Source organism: Pseudopipra pipra, chromosome 3 (assembly GCF_036250125.1).
Source record: "Pseudopipra pipra isolate bDixPip1 chromosome 3, bDixPip1.hap1, whole genome shotgun sequence".
NCBI classification, from domain to species: domain Eukaryota; kingdom Metazoa; phylum Chordata; class Aves; order Passeriformes; family Pipridae; genus Pseudopipra; species Pseudopipra pipra.
In genome coordinates, this window is record NC_087551.1 from 110,977,423 (window position 1) to 110,997,548 (window position 20,126).

General features: G+C 41.8%; 1 protein-coding gene across 2 annotated transcripts in view; it reads left to right on the forward strand.

Moving 5' to 3' along the window:
- The first annotated feature begins 2,815 nt into the window (after positions 1 to 2,815).
- Positions 2,816 to 20,126, forward strand: part of RCAN2 (regulator of calcineurin 2) — an 87,807-nt gene continuing 70,496 nt past the window's right edge. The window contains exons 1-2 of one of the 2 annotated variants that reach the window (XM_064650724.1): positions 2,816 to 3,389; positions 11,890 to 12,116. In XM_064650724.1, coding sequence (XP_064506794.1) covers positions 11,892 to 12,116 — 225 coding nt within the window. In that variant the 5' untranslated portion in view covers positions 2,816 to 3,389; positions 11,890 to 11,891. Of the gene's footprint in view, positions 3,390 to 11,879; positions 12,117 to 20,126 lie in introns of those variants that run through there. The other variant, XM_064650726.1, reaches the window with a different exon arrangement.

Below are 20,126 nucleotides of genomic sequence, written 5' to 3' on the forward strand. Positions count from 1 at the left end.
GAGCATGTACAGATACAGATTTTGAGGCACTACTTACTTGTTTAATCTGAAAAGAAGAAACTTTGTCACCCAAGCTTCTGCAAAGGCTGCAGGACTGAAGCAGGGGGGTTGTATTTTGATGGTTAGAAATCAGAGTAATATGACGGGGGGGGCGAAATCTTTTGGTTAGACTGCTTCAGTTGTGTTGAAATTCACCATGGCTGCTTCAGCACACTCGAGAGGCCACTTCTGCTTACAGATTAAATCTGGAGATAGGAAGCAGGTGCAGACTGAAGATAATGAGCAGCTCAGGATTTGAAGGAGATGGGCTAAGCCTGTGCTCTCGGATATCAGTAACAAACTCCCACTCAGTTCTGTGGGAGCAGGTCTGCAGCACTGCTTGCAGATCCTGCAAGTAGCAGCTGTTTCATCACCTCCTTTGGTATCCTTTCCAGAATTTCAGCTTCCTCCAGGTTTTGGCATGCTACAATTACTTGGGTTGAGGGAAGATGCTCACAGCCTTTAGGAAGCACAGGGTGCGTGGCCCAAATAGCTCTGGGGCCCACGTGGCTAAAGGGTGAGACTCCAAGAAGGACATTGTCTCAGTTGCTCTTAATCTCTTATTTTGGCAACACCATTTTTCTGTGTCTAAATAATATATTATTTTGTGACCTTTCCTAAAGGAAATCTTTCCTAAAAGAAATCTTTAATGCTTAAAACCCTGCTATTGTTGCCATTCTCATAATTATCTAGTTTGAAGGACACTTTTCTGCAAACAGTGGAATTCAGGGGGTTTTTTCACCTTTATTTTAGCGATAATGTCTGGATGCATATAAATCCAAAGTGCTGACTTTGATATTCCTGATTTTTCCTGAACATGGATTAGCTTGCTTTCATAACTGCAGAGATTCCTGTTTTACTGCAAGGAAAACATATGCTAGGGCAACTTAATCATAATGAAAATACTCTTCCCAATACGAAAATTAATGAAAATTGGGGGAAGCTGCTGTGCACATGACACAGTTAAGAGGATGGGGATAAGAAGACACAAGGAAATTGTATAACATAAAATGCAGGACAGATAAAGCACAGTGGATGCTCTTCCTACTCAGAATATTAAAATAACACATCATGCTAAGGGAATACATGTAAATGGAGACAATGTAAGATATCCTACCAGGCTTAATTCTTAAAACAAAAACCAAAAAGTGTACAGTTTGATTTAAAGCCTAATTAGTTTGTATTGTTACCTCTTTGGTTCCATAGCTTGCTTTCTCTTCTGCACAGTGCCTAAAGCAGTGAAATCATGGTCAGGGATTGATATTTTAGCCATAAGGATAAACCAATAAAAATAATAATAAGTTACCTATTACTATTTAAAAACAAAAGTAGGACTAAAGCAGAAAGCCTGAAAAGGGTCTAAACCAGACATGCATTGAGACATAAGTCAGTCCTTTGCTAAGAGACCAGGAAGAAACTCCTCTGTTGCAAGTAGAACGATCTCCAATGCATTGCTCTTTGCTATTTGCACAGACGAGGTGGGATATGCTATTGATTTCAAACATTACACCATTTTTTTTCTGCTATTATTGGAAAGTGCTGCTATAAATGGCACACATCTTTTTATATATTTTTAACTAATGGAGAATTATTCCTTATATAGATTTTTTATTGGGTATTTAATAATTATATGGGAGTCTTCTAGTTCTCCATTGCACCCTATAGATTTTCAAAGCCATCTTTACAGAAACTTCTTTAAGTTTCTGTATCACTCTATTGATTAAATCACTCTGTATTACATTCCAAAGCAAAGAGACCACAGAAAATCAGCATTAGCCTCTGACACTGAGCAGCCTCGGATGTACAGCTGGAAGAGAGAAAATAGCCCTTCCTTTAATAAAGTGTGCCTTGGGGGCATCTGAGGGCTTTCTCTTCTTTTTAAAATCATGACCAGCATCAGCTTTTTTTCCACTGTAAACGTGACATTCCTTAAGAGTCCTACAAATGCACCTTCTGGCCTCATTTGCAATGTGGAGATCTTAATCAATGTGCAACCTTAATCACCTGTTAGTCTGAAGAAGAAATGAGCAACAACTGAATCCATTCCAGATGGAGCTCACTGCAAAGGATAGTTTGTGTGTCAGTGGTCAGAGACGGGAATGTTCTGGGAAGCTCCATCCCCCAGAGCAATCAGCCCCCCTACAACATCATCCCAGGGGGCATTTGAGCATTTGTCACTAAAACCATGGCAAGGTGTGCTGGCACTGTGCCTGCCCCACTTCTCTCTTCATCCCATTCCACCCCTCCCATCCCATGTCACCCCTCCTTGCTCCCATTCCATCCCATCTCTCTGCAATCTTCACCCTCATTCCCACCCCACCCCTCCTTGCTCCTATTCCATCCCATCCCACCCCACATCTCCCTACTCTGTCCCCCCTGACTTCACCCCATCCCACCCCATCTCACCCTCAGTGGGGGGGGGCTGACACCCTGAAGGAGGGAAGCTTTGCCACAAGGACACAAATCGCTGCCTGGTTCCTACCAGACTCTGCCCTGTTCACCTGCACATCCCCTGTCCTCACTCACCTGTCCCCGCACATCCCTTGTCCCCGCTCACCTGTTCCCTGTCCCGCCTCACCTGTCCCTGCACAGTCCCTATGCTGGCTCCCCTGTCTTCTCTTCCCTGTCCCCGTACGGCCCCTGTCCTGGGGGGGGTCCCCTCTCACCTGTCATCTGTTCCCAGTTCCCTCTCCCCTATCCCCACACAGCCCCTGTTCCAACTCACCTGTCCCTTGTCCCGCTCACCTATTCCCCTGTCTCGGTTCATCTGTTCCCGCACATCCCCTGTCGCCTGCCCCTGTCCCCTATCCCAGCTCACTTGTCCCTGCACATCCCCTGTTCCCTGTCCCGGCTCACTGGTCCCTGCACATCCCCTGTCCCCTGTCACTTGTCCCTGCACATCCCCTGTCCCCTGTCACTTGTCCCTGCACATCCCCTGTCCCCTGTCCCGGCTCACTTGCCCCTGCACATCCCCTGTCCCCTGTCCCGGCTCACTTGTCCCCGCACATCCCCTGTCCCCTGTCCCTGCTCACTTGTCCCCGCACATCCCCTGTCCCCTATCCCAATTCACTTGTCCCCGCACATCCCCTGTCCCCTGTCCCTGCTCACTTGTCCCCGCACATCCCCTGTCCCCTCCCCACCGCCTCCTTTCCCCCAGACCCGTCGCGGAGGCGCGGGACCTGAGGGGCGTGGCCAAAGGCAAGAAGGAGGCGGGGCCAAGGCGCTCCTCGCATTCCCATTGGTGGCTCCTCCTGCCCGTCCTCCCCCCTGTCCCGGGCGGGCGAGCGGCGCTGTCGGCGCGGCGGGCGCGGGTCCTGTGGCAGCGACAGCGCGGAGCGAGCGAGCCGCAGGTAAGGGCAGGGCCGCCGCCGCGGGGGCTCCCTCCTTCTCCAGCGGGGCCGCAGCGCTGCCCCGCCGACCTGCGTTATGCAACCGCCCCGCGGCCGCGCTCACCTCGGGGTCCCTCCACCTTCCCGCGGCTCTCGGCGCGATGCGCGGCGAGCCCGCGGCTGCCCGCGGTCGCTCTCACCTCGGGCGGTGCGTACCCCGCTGGGATGCGGAGGAGCGGGGTGAGGAGGCAGTGGGAGCGATGGGAAGGGGGTTTGCAGCGGTGCGAGCCCGGACCAGGTACTCGGGAGCTTCGAGCTGGAGTGCGCTGGGAGCCCGAATCCCTGCGGGAGACTCTGCACGGGCTGCGTTGAACTTGGCTGCGGCATCCAGGGGGGAATGGCTTTCGAGTGAAAGAGGGTTGATTTAAATTAGATATTAGGAGTAAATTCTTTGCTGTGAGGGAGGTGAGGCACTGGCAGAAGTTACCCAGAGAAGTGGTGGATGCCCCATCCCTGGAAGTCCTCACGACCGGGTTGGACGGGCTCTAAACAGCCTGGTCTAGGTGAAGGGGTCCCTGCCCATGGCAGAGTTGGAACTGGATGATCTCTAAAGTCCCTTCCAACCCAAACCATTCAGTGATCCCACACCAGTGTCATTTGATGCTTATATAACAAAGTTACTGGTTTGTTCAGGTTTTTTTCCCCACCTCTCCTAGATTATTTTGCTACTCTTTAAAATACTGTGGTCCTTTACTGCTTGAGTTTGAAGTTTAATGAAGTTTCTTAAAAGGAAAATGTATGATAGGTTTATGCAGCTGAAAGAAATCATACAAACGAGAATTGTAGTTTAAGCAGGGATTGTGCTTTATATCAGCTTCTGTCTTAGGCTTTCAAGTTTTGTCCTTACAAATGGTTTGCTCTTTGTTTAGCTAGTTAGATTGTCTCCTTTGTAGAAAAGGAAAATTCTTTTTCTATGAAAATACATAATTACTGTGAAGAAACTACTGCATTTATTCTTGCAGTAAAACTAAATTATATGGTTGCAGGTCATTTCTGAACAGATGAAAGTCTGAATACTGTGAGAATATAAAACAATGACTAAAACTGCAAACACATAACAATAAGCAAGGACAGAAGAAGATCTTCTGTAGATGATTGGCTCTATTGACTAGTAACTGGTGCCTTTAACAGCAGGAACTGTTCCATCCTCCTTAAAGTTCTGAGAAGTTGTCAGCTAGGTGATCTAGTTTCTGTCCTCTTCCAAATATTGTAGTGTACATTCAGATTCAGTGGCTTGGTCTGTCATTGTTTGTGTTGAAAATGTTTGTCATTGCACTGGTGTCCTTAATGGCTTTTTTAGGTTATAAATTACTGGTGTGTGCCAGCAGGAAATCCTTTTAGAGGAAACTTTGGAATTTTATTCCAAGTCATCATGGTGCCTTGAGTCTCTTCTAGGAGTTAAAGCACTGTGAACAGCTCCTGTTGCAGGTAGTTCTGACATAGGTGTTTTTTTCCTTTTCCCCCCCCTTCTAACAGGGAAAGAGAAAGTAGGTTTTGGTAAGAATTGGAGTATGGTTATGAATTTCAGATTACAAGCTGTTAAACGAGTGTTCCACTGACCCCTGTGTGAGGTGACAGCTCTGGCTGAAGGCCAGCGAAGCTCTAATACCCCTTATAAAACGGGCTTGCTTTAAATAGATTAGCATAGAGGCCAAGTGAAGGTAATCAGGAAGCTTGTTCTGGTTTCTTTGTGTTTGGGGAGGCCTTTTTTTTTTTTTTATTCTTTGAATACCTTAATGTTGCCATGGTAACTGTGGTGCCCGATTGATCGGGAGCTCAGCTTCTTGACGGTAAGAACAGCACATGAAATCTTCACACCTGGCATTGGTTGCTCCAAAGTATCACCTTCCAGTTGTGGAATGTGACTGGAGTCTTGGCTTAGTTGGGCTCACCAGCATCTCCTGGCTTGTTTTCTCCAGGGTTGGAGATGCAGATGCTCAGCAAGCCAATGCCAACTGAGTCCCTTTGCTGGTCACAGGATACATCCCTGACGTGGGAGGCACAGCTGAACCTTTGGTGCATTGTGCACATCTTGGGCTGCTTGAGCTGGCCAGTCCTGCTTTAGAGGAATAAAACTGAATAGTCCCTTTGGATGTTAAAAGCTTCCAAAAATAGTTACAAAGTCTCAGCTAAATTTAATACGGCTAGAATGTCAATGGAAAGGATTAGAACATTTGGGATTTGCACCAGTTAGCATTTAGAAAAAAAAAAAAAATTAAAATCCTCTTCCTCATATCTGCCACTTTTGTAAGAGGAAAAGTGGAGATTGACAGTGACTGTTTTTGTGTGGTGCCAGCCAAATTGGAGCTAAAATGTGAGTGGACACCTGTACTGGTGATTTTAATTCCTGGAAGGGGGATAATCATTGCCCAGGTGGGAGACCAGGGGTGAAGGCTGAGGAGGGAAGGGGAGGGGGTGACTTTAGTCCATATTGCTTTTGAGACTGCAAAGGTTCATTAATACTGTCATGTGAGGTCCTGTTCTGCTCTTTCTAATTAAGTAAAAAGCCTCCATTTAAGTCTATTGGAGCTTTCCACAGTAAAGAATTAGCACCATTAAAAATAATGCTCATCTCCAGCGCTCATTGTGCAGAGTGGAATGGAATTTCAGTAGGTTACTCTGTGACCTTCCCTGTTACACTCATTTCTCCTTACAAAGTCTTCAGCGTGGGTCCAGTTGACTTCAGCAGGAGTTGCATCCCTAGGCTGACACTACTGAAACTGGTGACTGCTGTTGTGAAGTCAGTGAATATTTTAAGTAAAGCCTGATTGTTTCAGTAAAATCTTACTCACTGGGTTTGATTTCTCTCTTCTCCCACTCCCCCCCACCTTTGAATTATGGTAAAACCGGCTTTTGGGGGGTTGGGTTTTTTTTGCAGTAGGAGCCAAGATGGAATCCCTATGCTTTTCCTGGACTCTTCTAGAAGAGCAACTGCAACTTGCTTTGGGTTTTTTTTCCCCCAGCATATTCTTAATTCCTGCAGGTTACAGTTTCCAGGTTTGCACTCAGGACTCAATAATACTTGTAGTTTATAGCGATTATATTTAAAGCTTCTATTTGTAACATTTTGTTTGCTTTATTCTATTTTTAGTCATGTTGTTTGTCATGGCAAGCAGTGTTTAATAAAAAAAAAGTAAAGTTTCCTAGTGATTTCAAGAGATATGTGCCTGTTTCTTGATGTCCCTCGGGGACTTTTTTTAAAAACTCTTAAGACAGGAAAATGTTCACCAAGGAAATGCCGTATTAGTTTCCATGAAAACAGTGGATAAATCTGTATGTGCTTGGTGGTATATAAGGCACTGGTCCATTCAAACACTTCATGTACTCATTTTGTTGAATGAAGATAATTTTTTTCTGAAGAGTTTGGCTCTGCAGGGATCTAACTTCATGGGAAGAGGTACATCTATGCCCTTTCAGTTTTACACTAAATAAGTGTAATTTTTCAAATAGAAACTTCAGTGAGCTATTGCTGTTTGCCAATGAATATAATTTTCTGCTGGTCTCTGCTAATTTTAATTAGAGGTGTGCTGTGTCTAAAAATAGTGAGGTAACAGCACGAACACAGAGCTCCCACTTGGAATCTCTACAGATCATTTGGACACAGTATCTACAGTGTTGAACTGACGTGACCTGATCTGTTCCAGTGGTAAGGGTGTTTGCCTCACGTTTTGAGCTATCCCAAATAAGGAACCCTTGAACACCTGGACCATAGGAGGAGAAATTTGAAATAACTTACATCAGTGTAAAGTGATGTGTAGGGTCTGGAGGGGAAGGGGCTGCACTCTTGCTGCACTTTTGGGGTTCTCTGTTCTGGGTGATGTATTTTCTGACTTGAAACTTCAGGGTCAAAACCTTACACCAAATTCAGAAATAACACAGATAACATCTGGGTGAACTTTAAGTAAAGGGAATAAATGGATGTGGCAAGTGATCAGCATTAGCTGGAGGTTACATGAACGTGGGCTCAGGCTTGATTATGTCTCAGTATCTCAGACTTCTTAAGGGATCCTGCTACAGAGTTTGCTGGTGTGATCCTAGTTCAGATCTTGGATAATTTAACATCAATATTGGTGATGGATGATGCCTTGTTGTTACTGCATTATTTTTTCATGATGTTGCTTCTTCTGTTTGAAATTCTGTATGACAGCTTCTGATATCTTAGGTATTTGAAAAATTTCCTGATTTGGGAATGGAGAAGCAAATGCACAATTCAATTTGAACTCACTGCATTTTAAAAATAAAATAAGTATGGTTTACTCTTATGTGGATGTATTTTTTTTTAATATAAAATTTTTTTATTAGTGGGGGAAGTTAACTTATTTTGTCAGAAGCTGTGGAAAGGAGCTTTAATATAAACAGAAATGTGATCCAGTGATTGTATTACAGTTACATAAAAGATTACTTTTAATTGGGCTTATTTTATATGGAAATCCAGTTGATGGATTATACATGATTTAGGATTAATTGTTTTAAGGGATTTGAAATGTAAATTCTTTTGTTCTAAATTAGTAGAATAATTGGAAAGAAAATATTTTTTTGCCAGAGGACTGCCTGGAGTGGCTAAGTAACTTCAAAGAAGCCACGAAACACTACTCCCAACAGAACACCTGAACCTTAAGGTGATTAACAGACATAATAAAGCATACATAGTTATGATTTTTACACACATATATGTATATAAAATTTTGTGTGTGTGACGTTATTAATATGTAATATTACTTATAATGTGGAAAAAGGTAAGATTTCTGGCTCATGACTGGCTGAGGATAACTTCTGATATGGTGATTTATGAAGTTCATGCAGAGCTGTAGAAACTGGGATTATAATTTCGTGAATGCTTTAAGTAGATTTGTGCTGAAAAGTGCAATCCTGACCTTTGCTGTTGTCTGCCCACTCCCAAACTTGGCCCTGATTTTTCTGGTTGCTACAAATATTTATGCAGTCATGGAGTGACTCAGGTCAGTTACCTACCAAATAGACCTACCTAGTGGACTTAAACCCAAACGTTTTTTCCCTAGACCTGGTCTTTTCTTGTGACTGAATCAGTCTGTGTGGTTGTGCCATGAATCTGAGCAGAAGATGCTTTCTCCACTAGAAAAGGCATCACTGGGCCTTTCCCAGCGTAGGGAAGTGACTGGCCTTGGAAGTGAGCAGCCCAAGGTGTGTGACAGATGATGTTGCATCTTTTGGCAGAAGTGCTAGTTTGTCCAGTCAGAGTCTGAATTTACAGCCCTAGGGTTTAAAGTGTGACAACACATGTTGTTGATTCAGGTATGTTTGTCCCCTCTGATTATCGTTGAGCTCAGGCTCATAGGCAGTTTATTTCTCTTGGGGAACATAAATGTATTTTATTAGTGAGATTTCCCTCACTAGTGGTGCTGGGCTTAATATTGTGCAGTACATGGCCCTTGTATAAGACAAAGTAAACTTTCTGAAACAATTGTTATTTCATACAGATGTCCTTAACTGTGCAGGTCCCATCATAAATGGGGCAGAGGATATAATAATCAGTTGATTATTATATAAATTGACTTCCTAGTGGAGGGAACACGCTGGGTGTATCTGAAGTGTAGAAAAGGCATGTGCAGGTATACACAGCTACCTACAAGGTGGAAAAGAGATGGTTAAAAGATGTGTGACAGTGACTTTCCTAAAAAGACTTGTCCAATACCAAAGCCCTACCAGACAAATCTGTCTTGATAATTGGCTGAAAAAAGAAACAGGCTTTTCCTGTTCAAGAGCTCTAGCTGAGCAAAACTGCTGACATAATGCGATGTAAGTATTTACTAACTTCTAATCTTGGCTGCTGTAATGTACGCTAATTTTGTTACTGGTTAAAAACCTGAGCTTCATGGTTGTAAATTAAAACCCTGTTCTGTTTTGTTGACTGTCATAGTGGTTTTGCTGACTTCCTAGCTTGAAAGCTTTCCTATCTAGTACTTTCCAGGAGAGGAAAAATATGGCTCTTCCAGGAGGGAAAAATAAACAACTCTTTAGTGAGGAAACCTATAGACTTTTCTGACGTCTGTTAATAGACTGAGATTGTTTACTTCTCTGCACACCCTAATAGCTTTGTTGTGCATTGGGAAAGGAGGTATGAAACTTGTTAGCTGCCATGAAGTTAGCTTTAGCGTTCATAACCCAAATTCCTACAAGTTTTGAGTGTCAGCCTGTGTGACTATCAAATAGTCAGTACCTTCCCTGACTGCAAGTCGTTTGCCTGTTGTGAATGAAATGCTTCATACAGACTGACAGAAGCCTGCTCTGCCATGTAAATTATGTTTTGTAACACACTGGGTTTGAGGTTTATTTTCATAAACCTAATGACACAGGCTAGACGTCATGACAAACACACTTAGAGATGGTTATTCTTGAAGGAGATGATCTGTTACTGCTTTTTGGTAGAGAAAGTATTACATTCTGAAGTGAAATTTCTGGCTGCTGTGAGGATTTCTTTATAGTACTTGCCTGGATATGTTTACCCTGAAATGTACAGTAGTACTAGGCTTAAGAGCGTTGGTTTAAATACCAGAGGCAATGTTGTGTCATACTGAACCATCTCCTCTGTCATTTGTTTGGGCTTGTTTTTTTTCAGTTAGAATTAAGTTCCTAGACTGAGATTAGTTGGAGATAGTTGTGCTAATATTGGACTGACCTGATGAAAAAAAATAGCATGTATTTGATAGCTGCAAAACCTGTCCTCAGGTTAACACAGTAAAAAGAGCTGACGGTCCTGAGGCTTTCATACTACACCTGCTTCCTCACAGCCCTGCATCCTTGTTTGGTTTAACCCCCTCCTTCATAATTTACATGCATAGAGTCCAGAACTAGAAAACAATTCTGGTTTTAGCTGTGTTATATACTTTACTACCTGGAGAAGGAGGACAGCTAAGATCCTGTGACCTACCAGCTCTCTGCACATCACTGTGTGCACTATGAGTGGTGTTGCTGTCCAGCAGAGACCTCTGGACGAGTCCTGAATTACCCTGGTGTGACCTTGTGGCTTGGGCTGGATGACCTCTGCATCCCCCTTCCAGCCTTAGTGATTCTGACTAATACTGGCTAATAAATCTGTCTCTCAGTGATTTGGGAGCGTGGTAAGTGTGGACTCTGCTCCAAACTGATACTTTTAAGCATGACTTCAACTTGGTTTCTTGAGAACTTCTGTCATTAGCTCCGAGACTTCAGCAATAACAATTGCTGATATTTCCATAACCTTATGTTATGGAGTGATGTGCTCTGTCATCAGCCAAATATAATTTCAGAGCAGGGGTTATATGAAAGACACAGGCATAGCAAATTAGCTCCATAATTTAGCTTTACTTTGCTGAGATTAAATGTAATAAGCCCATAGGGTTTAATTTTGGACACTAGTTCTATATAGTGTGTTTGAGTTAATATTTACAGCTATTTATAGAGAATAGCAAGTATGCAAGAGAGCAAGGGCAAATCTGAAACAGATGAGCACTCTGCCTTTATGTAACTAACTCCTTGTGTTATGACAAAAAAAAAGGCAGCTAATGATTGCATATTGTTATTGAAAGAAACAAATATAAGGGAATTAATTATTATCCAGTAAGCTTCTATTCAGTTAAATGGAGCTCTATAGTGGAATTTGATGTCAAATACACAGGTACTAAGGACTGCTAAATACCTGATTTAATACTAATTAACATACTGATAATTAATTGGACCTTGACTTATTCCCCTTGGCTGGTATGTTACTTCTGTGTGTCTTAAAATTACCTTTCTATTCTGATGCATTTGGGGTAAAGGTTCCAAAAGTCAGCAAGACTTTTCTGAAAGTGCTGAGAATCATCTTAAGTCTGTGCACCCCTTAACTTTATTTGCTTCCTAATCTGATTAAGATGGGCATGGGCTAATGAGCATGGAAAAACAAGGTATGTTCTGTATTGAAACTGTAGAAAAAATTGGCTTTATTCTTTTTAATAGAGATGTGTCTTAGTTATATTGCTTTTCAATGATTCTGTTTTCATGCTGTTTTCCAACAGGGTCTTTTTTTTTTTTTTTTCCTGTGAGTTGATGCCTGGTATAATTTTCAAAGTTATTTTCATTTTCTTCTTGCTCAGTGCATTACACTTCCAAAGCTGGCTGCAGGCTCAAAAGCACCAGCCTGCCTTACCAGTAACAAACATGGCACTCCTAACCCCAAATACAACATAGTATTTCCTTTGAAGGTAAAGTCTCACTTCTTATTGTGTCCAGCAGCTTGTGCTGATATGTTCAGGTCTTTCCTGTGCTAAAAAATGAAGCTAAAGCCAAGTCCCTTGGTGAGATTGGTCTTCAATGATCTGTGTCAGAGGTCAGTTGTTGCCTTAAAATAGCATGAAATTTACTTTGTACAAATGAAGCCCCCAAACTAAGAATCTCTGCGTTAACTTGTGGATGTGGAATTTTTGAAAATGTAGTGTAACTGTGTGTCACTTCTCCATGCTGCCAGGGATGAGGGGAGACTCCTACTTCTTTGGAATGCGAGGCCTGGGTCACTATGGCTGCATCCCGGAGGATGGAGGACAGTTCTTACTCTACTCTATAAATGGAGACAACAGCTTGAAGAGATGTTTTGCAGAGGAAGATTTTCATGAAATAATTGATTTCAACGATCTCCCAAATTCTCTCTTCGCCTGCAACGTTCACCAGTCCGTGTTTGAAGACGAGGACAGTAAGGTACTGTGCCAGTTTCCATGTTTTCTGTGCAAGAGAAACCTATGCTTTATATTTGTTTATTGCAGTCAGGGAAACAGTTTAATGGGTCTTGTGCAAAGAAACTCGATCACAAATATGACTTCTTTCTATGGTGACAACGCCACTCTGCCATGATGTTTGTTTCAAGAGCTTAAAAGCCTTTTTGTCAGCTGAGGTCAACAAAAATGTTTTTCTTTTGTTCAGATTTGCAGAATATTGCAATACAGGTTCATGTGTTCATGGCAGCTGCAGCTGCAGTGATGGTGGTGATGGCAGAGTTAAACATGTGATGGTTGTTCCCCTTGCTGATCACGTACCACTGTGATGGGAGGCTGCCTTTCTGTATTTATCATAGAATCAGAAAATTGTTTGGGTTGGAAAAGAGCTCTAAGATCATTGAGTCCAACCATTCTCCCAGCATTGCCAAGTCCACCACTTAACCATGTCCCCAAATGCCACATCCACACATCTTTTAAATACCCTCAGGGATGGTGACTCAACCTCTTCCCTGGACAGCCTGTTCCAATGCCTGGTGACCCTTTCAGTGAAGAAATTTTTCCTAATATCCAATCTAAACCTCCCCTGGCATGCCTTGAGACCATTTCCTCATGTCTTATCAATTGCTAATTTGGAAAAGAGACCAGCACTCACCTCACTACAACCTCCTCTCACATAGTTGTTGAGAGACAGATAAGGTCTGAAGTATTTTGAGTTATCTGTAATACTGTGTTCTCACTATCATTCATTTTAGATTTTCCAGATAAAAAAGAGAAACTTTATGGAAATATTTTTAACTTTGCAATTAATCTCAAACAGAATGTTGAGAACAACGTGCTCTTAAAATAATAATTAAAAAAAAACCCAACTTGTGTAGGAAGCATTCAGTTCCTGTTTCTTAGTCTAGTGTTCTTCCTGACTGAGACTTCAGGAATATAAAACTAATAGCTTGGGGCTTTGTTGTCTGATGAAATGAGTCTGGGCTAATTGTTATGGGCACATCTGAGACTACATGAGTATCCTGTTATGAATTTTCAATTCAGAAACAAGCTGGCAGTGGTACAGTGGGTTTTGGCTGGAACTGTCTGACATATCCAGATAAAACTACAAATTCACTGGGACCAGAGCTTGCCAGGATGGACAAGCTCTTTAGTGGTGAAATTGCCAGATGAAAGAGAAATAAAAGAAAACTTCTAAGCGTACAGACTTCCTGTTAAAGGTACCAAAAGTGGTGTCTGTAGAGGTTGTACAAGTGGAATTGTTTGGGTTTAATTTTTTTATGCATCTTTGTCTTCCATAATGATGTCTTGTGTATGGCTGAGTAATATAGATTAAAAGAGTGTAAAGGTTCATACCACAGCACTAAGCAAAATATTCATATTTATATATATAAAAATCCCACACTCTAAATTACAATTTTGGAAAATAGTGCCCTGTTGTATGTAAGACTTCTTGCTAATAAGCATCTTGAATTTATGTTCTGCCATTTTGCAGAATTTTCTAACCAGCTGTTAATGAGTTGAAGGGATCTGAAAGTCCACTTTTAAAGGACAGAAGGCTGCCTAGAACTAGAGAATCTCTCTTCATCCTGCAGAGATTCTATCCCCACTTGCTCCTGAGCTTTCCCTTTTGAGAGCTGCATTCTGGTATTTAGCTGATGGCTTAGTTAGGAAATGGAATGGGTGATTATGTAAGTATGTGGGATAGCAATCCCTAAAGACTTGCAGGACTTAAGGATGTGTCTTAAGAATAGCAGCTGGTTTGTGGAGGTGGATATTCTAAGCCACGTGCAGGTCTGTAAACTGTGGATGCCATGGATTGAACAGCTCTGTTTGCAGGTAAGTAGTTACTCCTGTAAGTCTATATTTATGGAGATGGGATTACCTTCAGATTTCTCATTAAATTCAACAACCTGGGGAGTTGATTATGGTTTTATTATTCCTGTAGAACATGTACTTGTGTTCCCAGTTGATTAATACCCATAATCCTTTCTATTAATAACTGTTGCTGCAAGATAAGAGCACACGTGAATTCAATATAAAATGTTGTAAAGTTACTAAGCTAAACTTTAAAATCTCACACCATCATAATAAATGCTGCTGACAATCATATCTTCAATTATATTTGATCCAAAGTATGTGTAAAGGTACACTAAACTTGTTAAAATTATATACTACAGTAATGGTTACATCTACAGTCATTTCATTGTGTTATTCATTCTACAGAAAGTAAAGTTTTTTGTAAGGTATCTTTGACTTTTACTCCTGGCCTGCACTTTTCAGAAGACAGCGAAAGTCTCGTTGGTTTGAAAGTTACAACTTAGCTATTAAATAAAGCTGGAGAAACCTGTCTTTGAAAATGGTTGATTTGGTGTATGAACTTCCTACATAAATAATATTCAAATATATAAAGTTCTGAGTGGCTTTAACATGCAACAGTCTTAATGTAGAGAATTTACACTCAGTTTTTTAAATTACATTACCTGAAGTGTTTAAGAAGCCTGAACCATCAAGTCCAAACTTCTAACACAAATATCTAAGCAATATACTGAATAAATATAGGTTTTAAAAGCAAAGGGCTTAAATATTTTTTGTTTTAATTTGAAGGTGTGTAACTCCTTTTTATCAGATATAGAGTAAATTCCAGTTTGTGCTGGAGTAAGGACTTCCTGCAACCCAGAGGGAACACTTGGCTGCCAGTACACCTGTGCTGTGGATAATCAGATTTACTTTGCCTGTTCTTACCGAGTCCTGTGTCAGAAATACCCTTTCACCAGTATTGTGACTCTGCAATCCCTCTTAGAAGGGATTCTGTGCTGCCTGTCAAAAGCAATGATGGCACCTGTAGGGAACTGGAGTTTTGACCACCGTTTTCTGAAGATGAGGAATTCTTGCAGCTGAAGTGCAGGCAAAGACACTGGGTCAGGCCAGGTTTGCTTTTAATCCTGGCTGGCACCCTGAGGTCTCACCAGAGTGAGTCTGAAGAGTTGTGGGGCCTGGGATGTGGAGATGAATGCCATCAGGCTCCAAGGAAGCTGCTCAGAACTCACTGCCCTTAAACACTGAAGAAAGGGGGAATATAGATTAATACTACCTACATGTATCTGATTGTGTTACAGTAACAACATATGATCAAAAAATGTTTCCCTACCTTCCAGGCCTGTGTTTTTGGAAAGAAATTTGTACTTAGGTAGGAGGGTGCCCCAGATAACTGGGTTGATGACATAGGCATTTAAGGATTTGTGCAGGATGGCTTAGCAGCTTCACTGCCATAACAGCCTTCTACTACTGAGGGGAGGTTGCTTTGCTTATCTCCACTCCCATCATGGACAGCCTACTCCTTTCTACAGAAAATGAAATTGTACCTTCTTTATAGTGTGTGAGAAAATATGGGGATTTTTAGTTTCTAAAAACCAGCAAAGGTGTGGAGAAGATTATCTAACAGGATAATCTGTTGCAAATCTGGGATCGAATTCGTCCCCGTCACTGGCCTGTGTTCTGATCATTTGTTTTGGCATAAATCTGTTAGTGGTAGGGGCAGATAACTTTGGGGTTTGGAGTATACAGGACTGACTTGGTTGGGTCATGGAAGTCTTATTGTAAAGAAGCTAAAAATAAAATTACTTCTAAACCCTGGGATTTGTCGCATCTCTTGGAAAAACTGAGGGGACTGCTTACGTGGGCAAGATAGGGCAAAACTGAGACTTATTTTTGGCTGATAGTGTGACTGAATGGGAGGTGCAGCTCCTTTTAGCTTTCCTGATAAAGCAATTGTGTTGGTGAGCCAAAGGGCATGACTCTTAATAACTCCTAAGGGTGTGTTTCAGCAGTTAATTGCTACCCATAGCCCTTAAACTTTCTTCGTAGTAAACCTTTTGTTGTGCTTTTGTTGTGCATATATCACTGTTTTGTAAAGCCATCCTTTCTCTTCTGCGACTCGAGCTTCCTTCAGGCTGAGACTGGTAAACACATTGTCAAAGTGAAGCATCTTTGTCTCTTAAGATGGTTTCTTTAGATGCTGTAGCGCCTCGGGAGGTGCTTAAGCAAAGCTGTCATTATTAGAATATGCTTACGTGAGGGAAGGATGTGTTTCCTAAAGCTGTTTACAGGCTGTATGCTCCCTTTTTATCCCATTCTTTTGGCTCAAATTGGAAGGAGCACCGGTTAAGCTTGATAGTTTTATTTCGTGTAAAGAATGATTCATCAGTTTCTGAACATTTTAGTCATGGTGAAGCTGCCTAGGCAATGATAGCCAAAGTCCATTAAGTGCCTTTTCTTGCCAATGTAATTTAAACCAATAGGAGGTATTACTATTATTTCTGCGTGAAAAAAATACAGTGATAAACACGTGCCCAGTTCTGGATTTCCCAGTCCAAGGAAGACATGGATTTACTGGGGAGAGGCCACTGAGAGGAAGGGACTGGACCTGTCTGCTGTGAAGAAAGGCCAAGAAAGCTGTGCCTGCTGAGCTGGAGACCGGAAAGCTCAGGTGGATCTTACCAGTGTGTAGGATGACCTGAAGACAGGGTGCAAAGAAGGCTGATTCAGGCTCTTTTCAGTGGTGTCAAGTGCCAGGACCAGAGGCCACGGGCATCAGCTAAAAGACAGAAGATTCTGTTCCTGCTGAATATCAGGAAACACTTTTTTGCCATGACAGTCACTGAGCACTGGCAGAGGGTGCCCAGGGAGGTGGTGCAGTCTGTCTGTCTCTCCAGAGATATTCCAAAGCTGTCTGGACATGGTCCTAAGGCATGTGGAGTCTAAATCTCCCTGCTTGAGCCAGGGGGATGTATTGATCTCCAGAGGTCCTTTCCAACCTCCACCAGTCTGATTCATTGAACATTTGCTGAAGTGTATCCTAATTCTTCTGATGAAGAGAGTCTGTGTATGAAGGCAAGACTGGGAATGGAGGTGATTAAAAATGCATTTCCTGAACTGTGAGCTTAATGGAGGCAGGGTGGGGAAGGAAGGAGAAAAGTCAAACTAACAAATCAATGGAAAAGATAATCCTACTTTAATAGAAGGACTTTACTGTGAAAACAGTTACTATTTTCATAAGGGATTCTTTCACATTATAACTTTATTTACATATATTGGATGACTGGTTGCTCTTACTGCAGAAGCCTTGTTAGGCTTCCTTTAACTTTTTTTTTTAAAGATGTGTTATTTAACTTGGACCTTGAAAAATATTTAAGGCTACCTCAGGTGAGTGCTGGAATATTTGTCCAAGGGTGATGCTTTAAGAGAGCTTTGTAGCTTTGCATGGAAAGGCTTTTTTCCTTCATACTTGCATTCAGCTTTTTCAACAAAGCACATCTTCATGCAGCTATTTTTATTTTTAAGGTGCAGTAAAAGGCACTGGACTGCTCAGTGGTCTGCTGTGTTGTCTTTAACTTTTATATGCTAATCCTGGAACTGAAACTTTCTGCTGATGCTTTGACTCTGAAGCAGATAATTGAGAAGTGTCTGTTCAGTGCTCCTTTTAAACAAAGTGGAGCCAGTGTGTCTGCTGCCATGTGTGAAATGTTTCTTTGGTTCCCTTTTCCTACAGGCTAATTCAAGAAGATGCTCTGGGAGGCTCTAGACAGGCTTTGTGTCTGCAGGGGAAGATCTGTTCCTTTTGACTTCAGTTTTAAGCATCTAGATTGTGAAGTCGGAATCTCTCTGGTCATGTTACATCACTGAAGCCTCTAGGTGTTGAGTAATCATTATATTTAAAGGGTGGCACACTTCTTTTTGGTCTAATATTAGTGTTCAAGCCTGGACTCAGTGGAAGGTCACCCTAGCAAAGATGAAGTCACACTCCAAGGCTAGAAAGGAATGCAATCTTCATTCTGCCTTCCTGGTACACTTGCTGTTGCTTTGTTTTACTTTCAGTTTTTCTACCTTTTAAGGTTGTTGGTGGTTGATATGATAACATTATCATATCATATCAAGAAACTGCCACTTGCAGCAGACTGTGCCTCATGCTGTGGAATCTCTACCTGCTTTGCTTTGTCCTGCTTTATAAATGGGATGAATGTTATTCCCTGGCATTCTGGAAAAATGGAAGTGTTTCTTTACTATATGCTGTCTATGCATCTAATAAAATGAAAATACAGAGAGCTTGCAAAGAAAAGCTGCAGGACCAGTGTCCTTCATGAATCATATCTGCCCTCTGGGAATCCTATTTTGCACTCTTCCCTGGGTGGTGGTTTGCAGACAGCTAAGTAGTGCTTTTTTTGTATGATCATGGAAGCACTAAAATAAAGCTATAGGAGGCTGATCTTGCTCTAAGAAGTACGCAGTGTAAAGTTCTTTTTCCATTGCATTATTTTTTTTCTGTAACAAATTTCAAATACTTTTCCTGCAAACCATCTAAATGCAATACAGTATTTTGTTTGAAAGCAGCTGTGACCTTCCATGCTCAGCATTTGATACCCCATCTGATTGCTGGAGTGATAATCCTGACTTTTCAGCCTCATTATATAAATTCTCTCTACAACTGAAAAGAGCTGTTGATATTTAGCATTAAAATGGCCTTAAACTGAATAAGGGTAGATCGAGATTAGATAATAAGAAGAAATTCTTTACTGTGAGGGTGGTGAGGCCCTGGCACAGGTTGCCCAGAGAAGCTGTGGATGCCCCATCCCTGGAAGTGTTCAAGGTCAGGTTGGATGGGGCTCTCAGCAACCTAGGATAGTGGAAGGTGTCCCTGCCCATGGCAGTTGGAACTAGATGATCTTTGAGGTCCCTTCCAATCCAAACCATTCTATATTTGTCATTCATAAACCTCCTTTACTTTATATCCCATGGTACAGCTACTAGACCTTGTCAGTCAGCTCTGTATTGGCACCTGGAATAGGATGTAATGTAGCAGCTCTTCTGTGGGTGGGGCTGTTGTTCCTGTGTTTTACTCCCAGGTCAGGTGTGAGTTATGTTGAGGAGCTCAGATAAGAAAAGCAGTAACTTCAGAAAGTTGAACATACTGTAGGATATGAACTATCTTAACATGACTGGCAGTAAGATCCCTAAAGCATCTGAGTGTCTGGAGCTCCATAGATCTCAAACCACGGAGTGAGGTGCTGAGGTTTCGCTGGAGAAAGGGCAGTAGGGAAATTAACCTTCATTGACATTTGGGATCTATTGAGTATTCATTCTGGTTTGGAGGAAGAAAATGAACTAATTTTGATTGGTGCAGTTTGCATATTCAGAATTTTAATGCATATTTATGAGGAGTTTATTAAAGGTTGCTCTCGTAGCTGTTAACAAGACAACTTGCATTTATGAATGTATATAGGGTCTGATGGCAATTTTCTCTGAGGTGATCTGCTGAATTTCTAAAGGAGCTGTAAGGAGTTGTTAGGCTAGTTTAGGCATTCCTTCCAGCTTCTCTTTTGGGTGGTCCTGGCTGTTACTGAAAGGCTTCAGCATTTCTGCTGTCTTTCTGGAAAGATGCATAAGCCATCCCATGCAAGTAGAAGGTACAGCTGGCCACAGTTATCCTGCTGGCATCCAGGAACTACCAAACTCCGAATATTCCTCAATTAAATCAGTGTTCAATTCCTGCTCTTAAAATGTGTTGGTCTTTTTTTTTGTTGTCATTTTCTTTTTAAACAGCAAAACCCCCTCAACCAACCAAAAAGTAATGAGTATTTCTGGGCCTGAAAGGCCACTGCCTGTAATGTGGATGCTGTCTTCTAATTTATACAGTACTTGAGGTTATTTTCCCATCCATGCTCAGGGTGCTTGGTAGCACAAATGCCCTTGTTTTGGTGGAAGAACGTGCCTGGCAAAAGGCCAACTGTGTTAAAGGTAGGCCTGTATTCCTTGCAGCTGAAATTCAAAGTAGTGCTTCAAAGCATTTAACTGTACTAGTTGTTTGTAAATTACAAAAATAAACTGATTAATGTTCTTTCCAGAACACACAAGGCAGCAGTTACTGTCTGCTTTTTAAATTTGGAAACGTATTTTTTCCTTAAGAGCAGCTATGGAAAAATTCTTCTAGTGTTGGCTT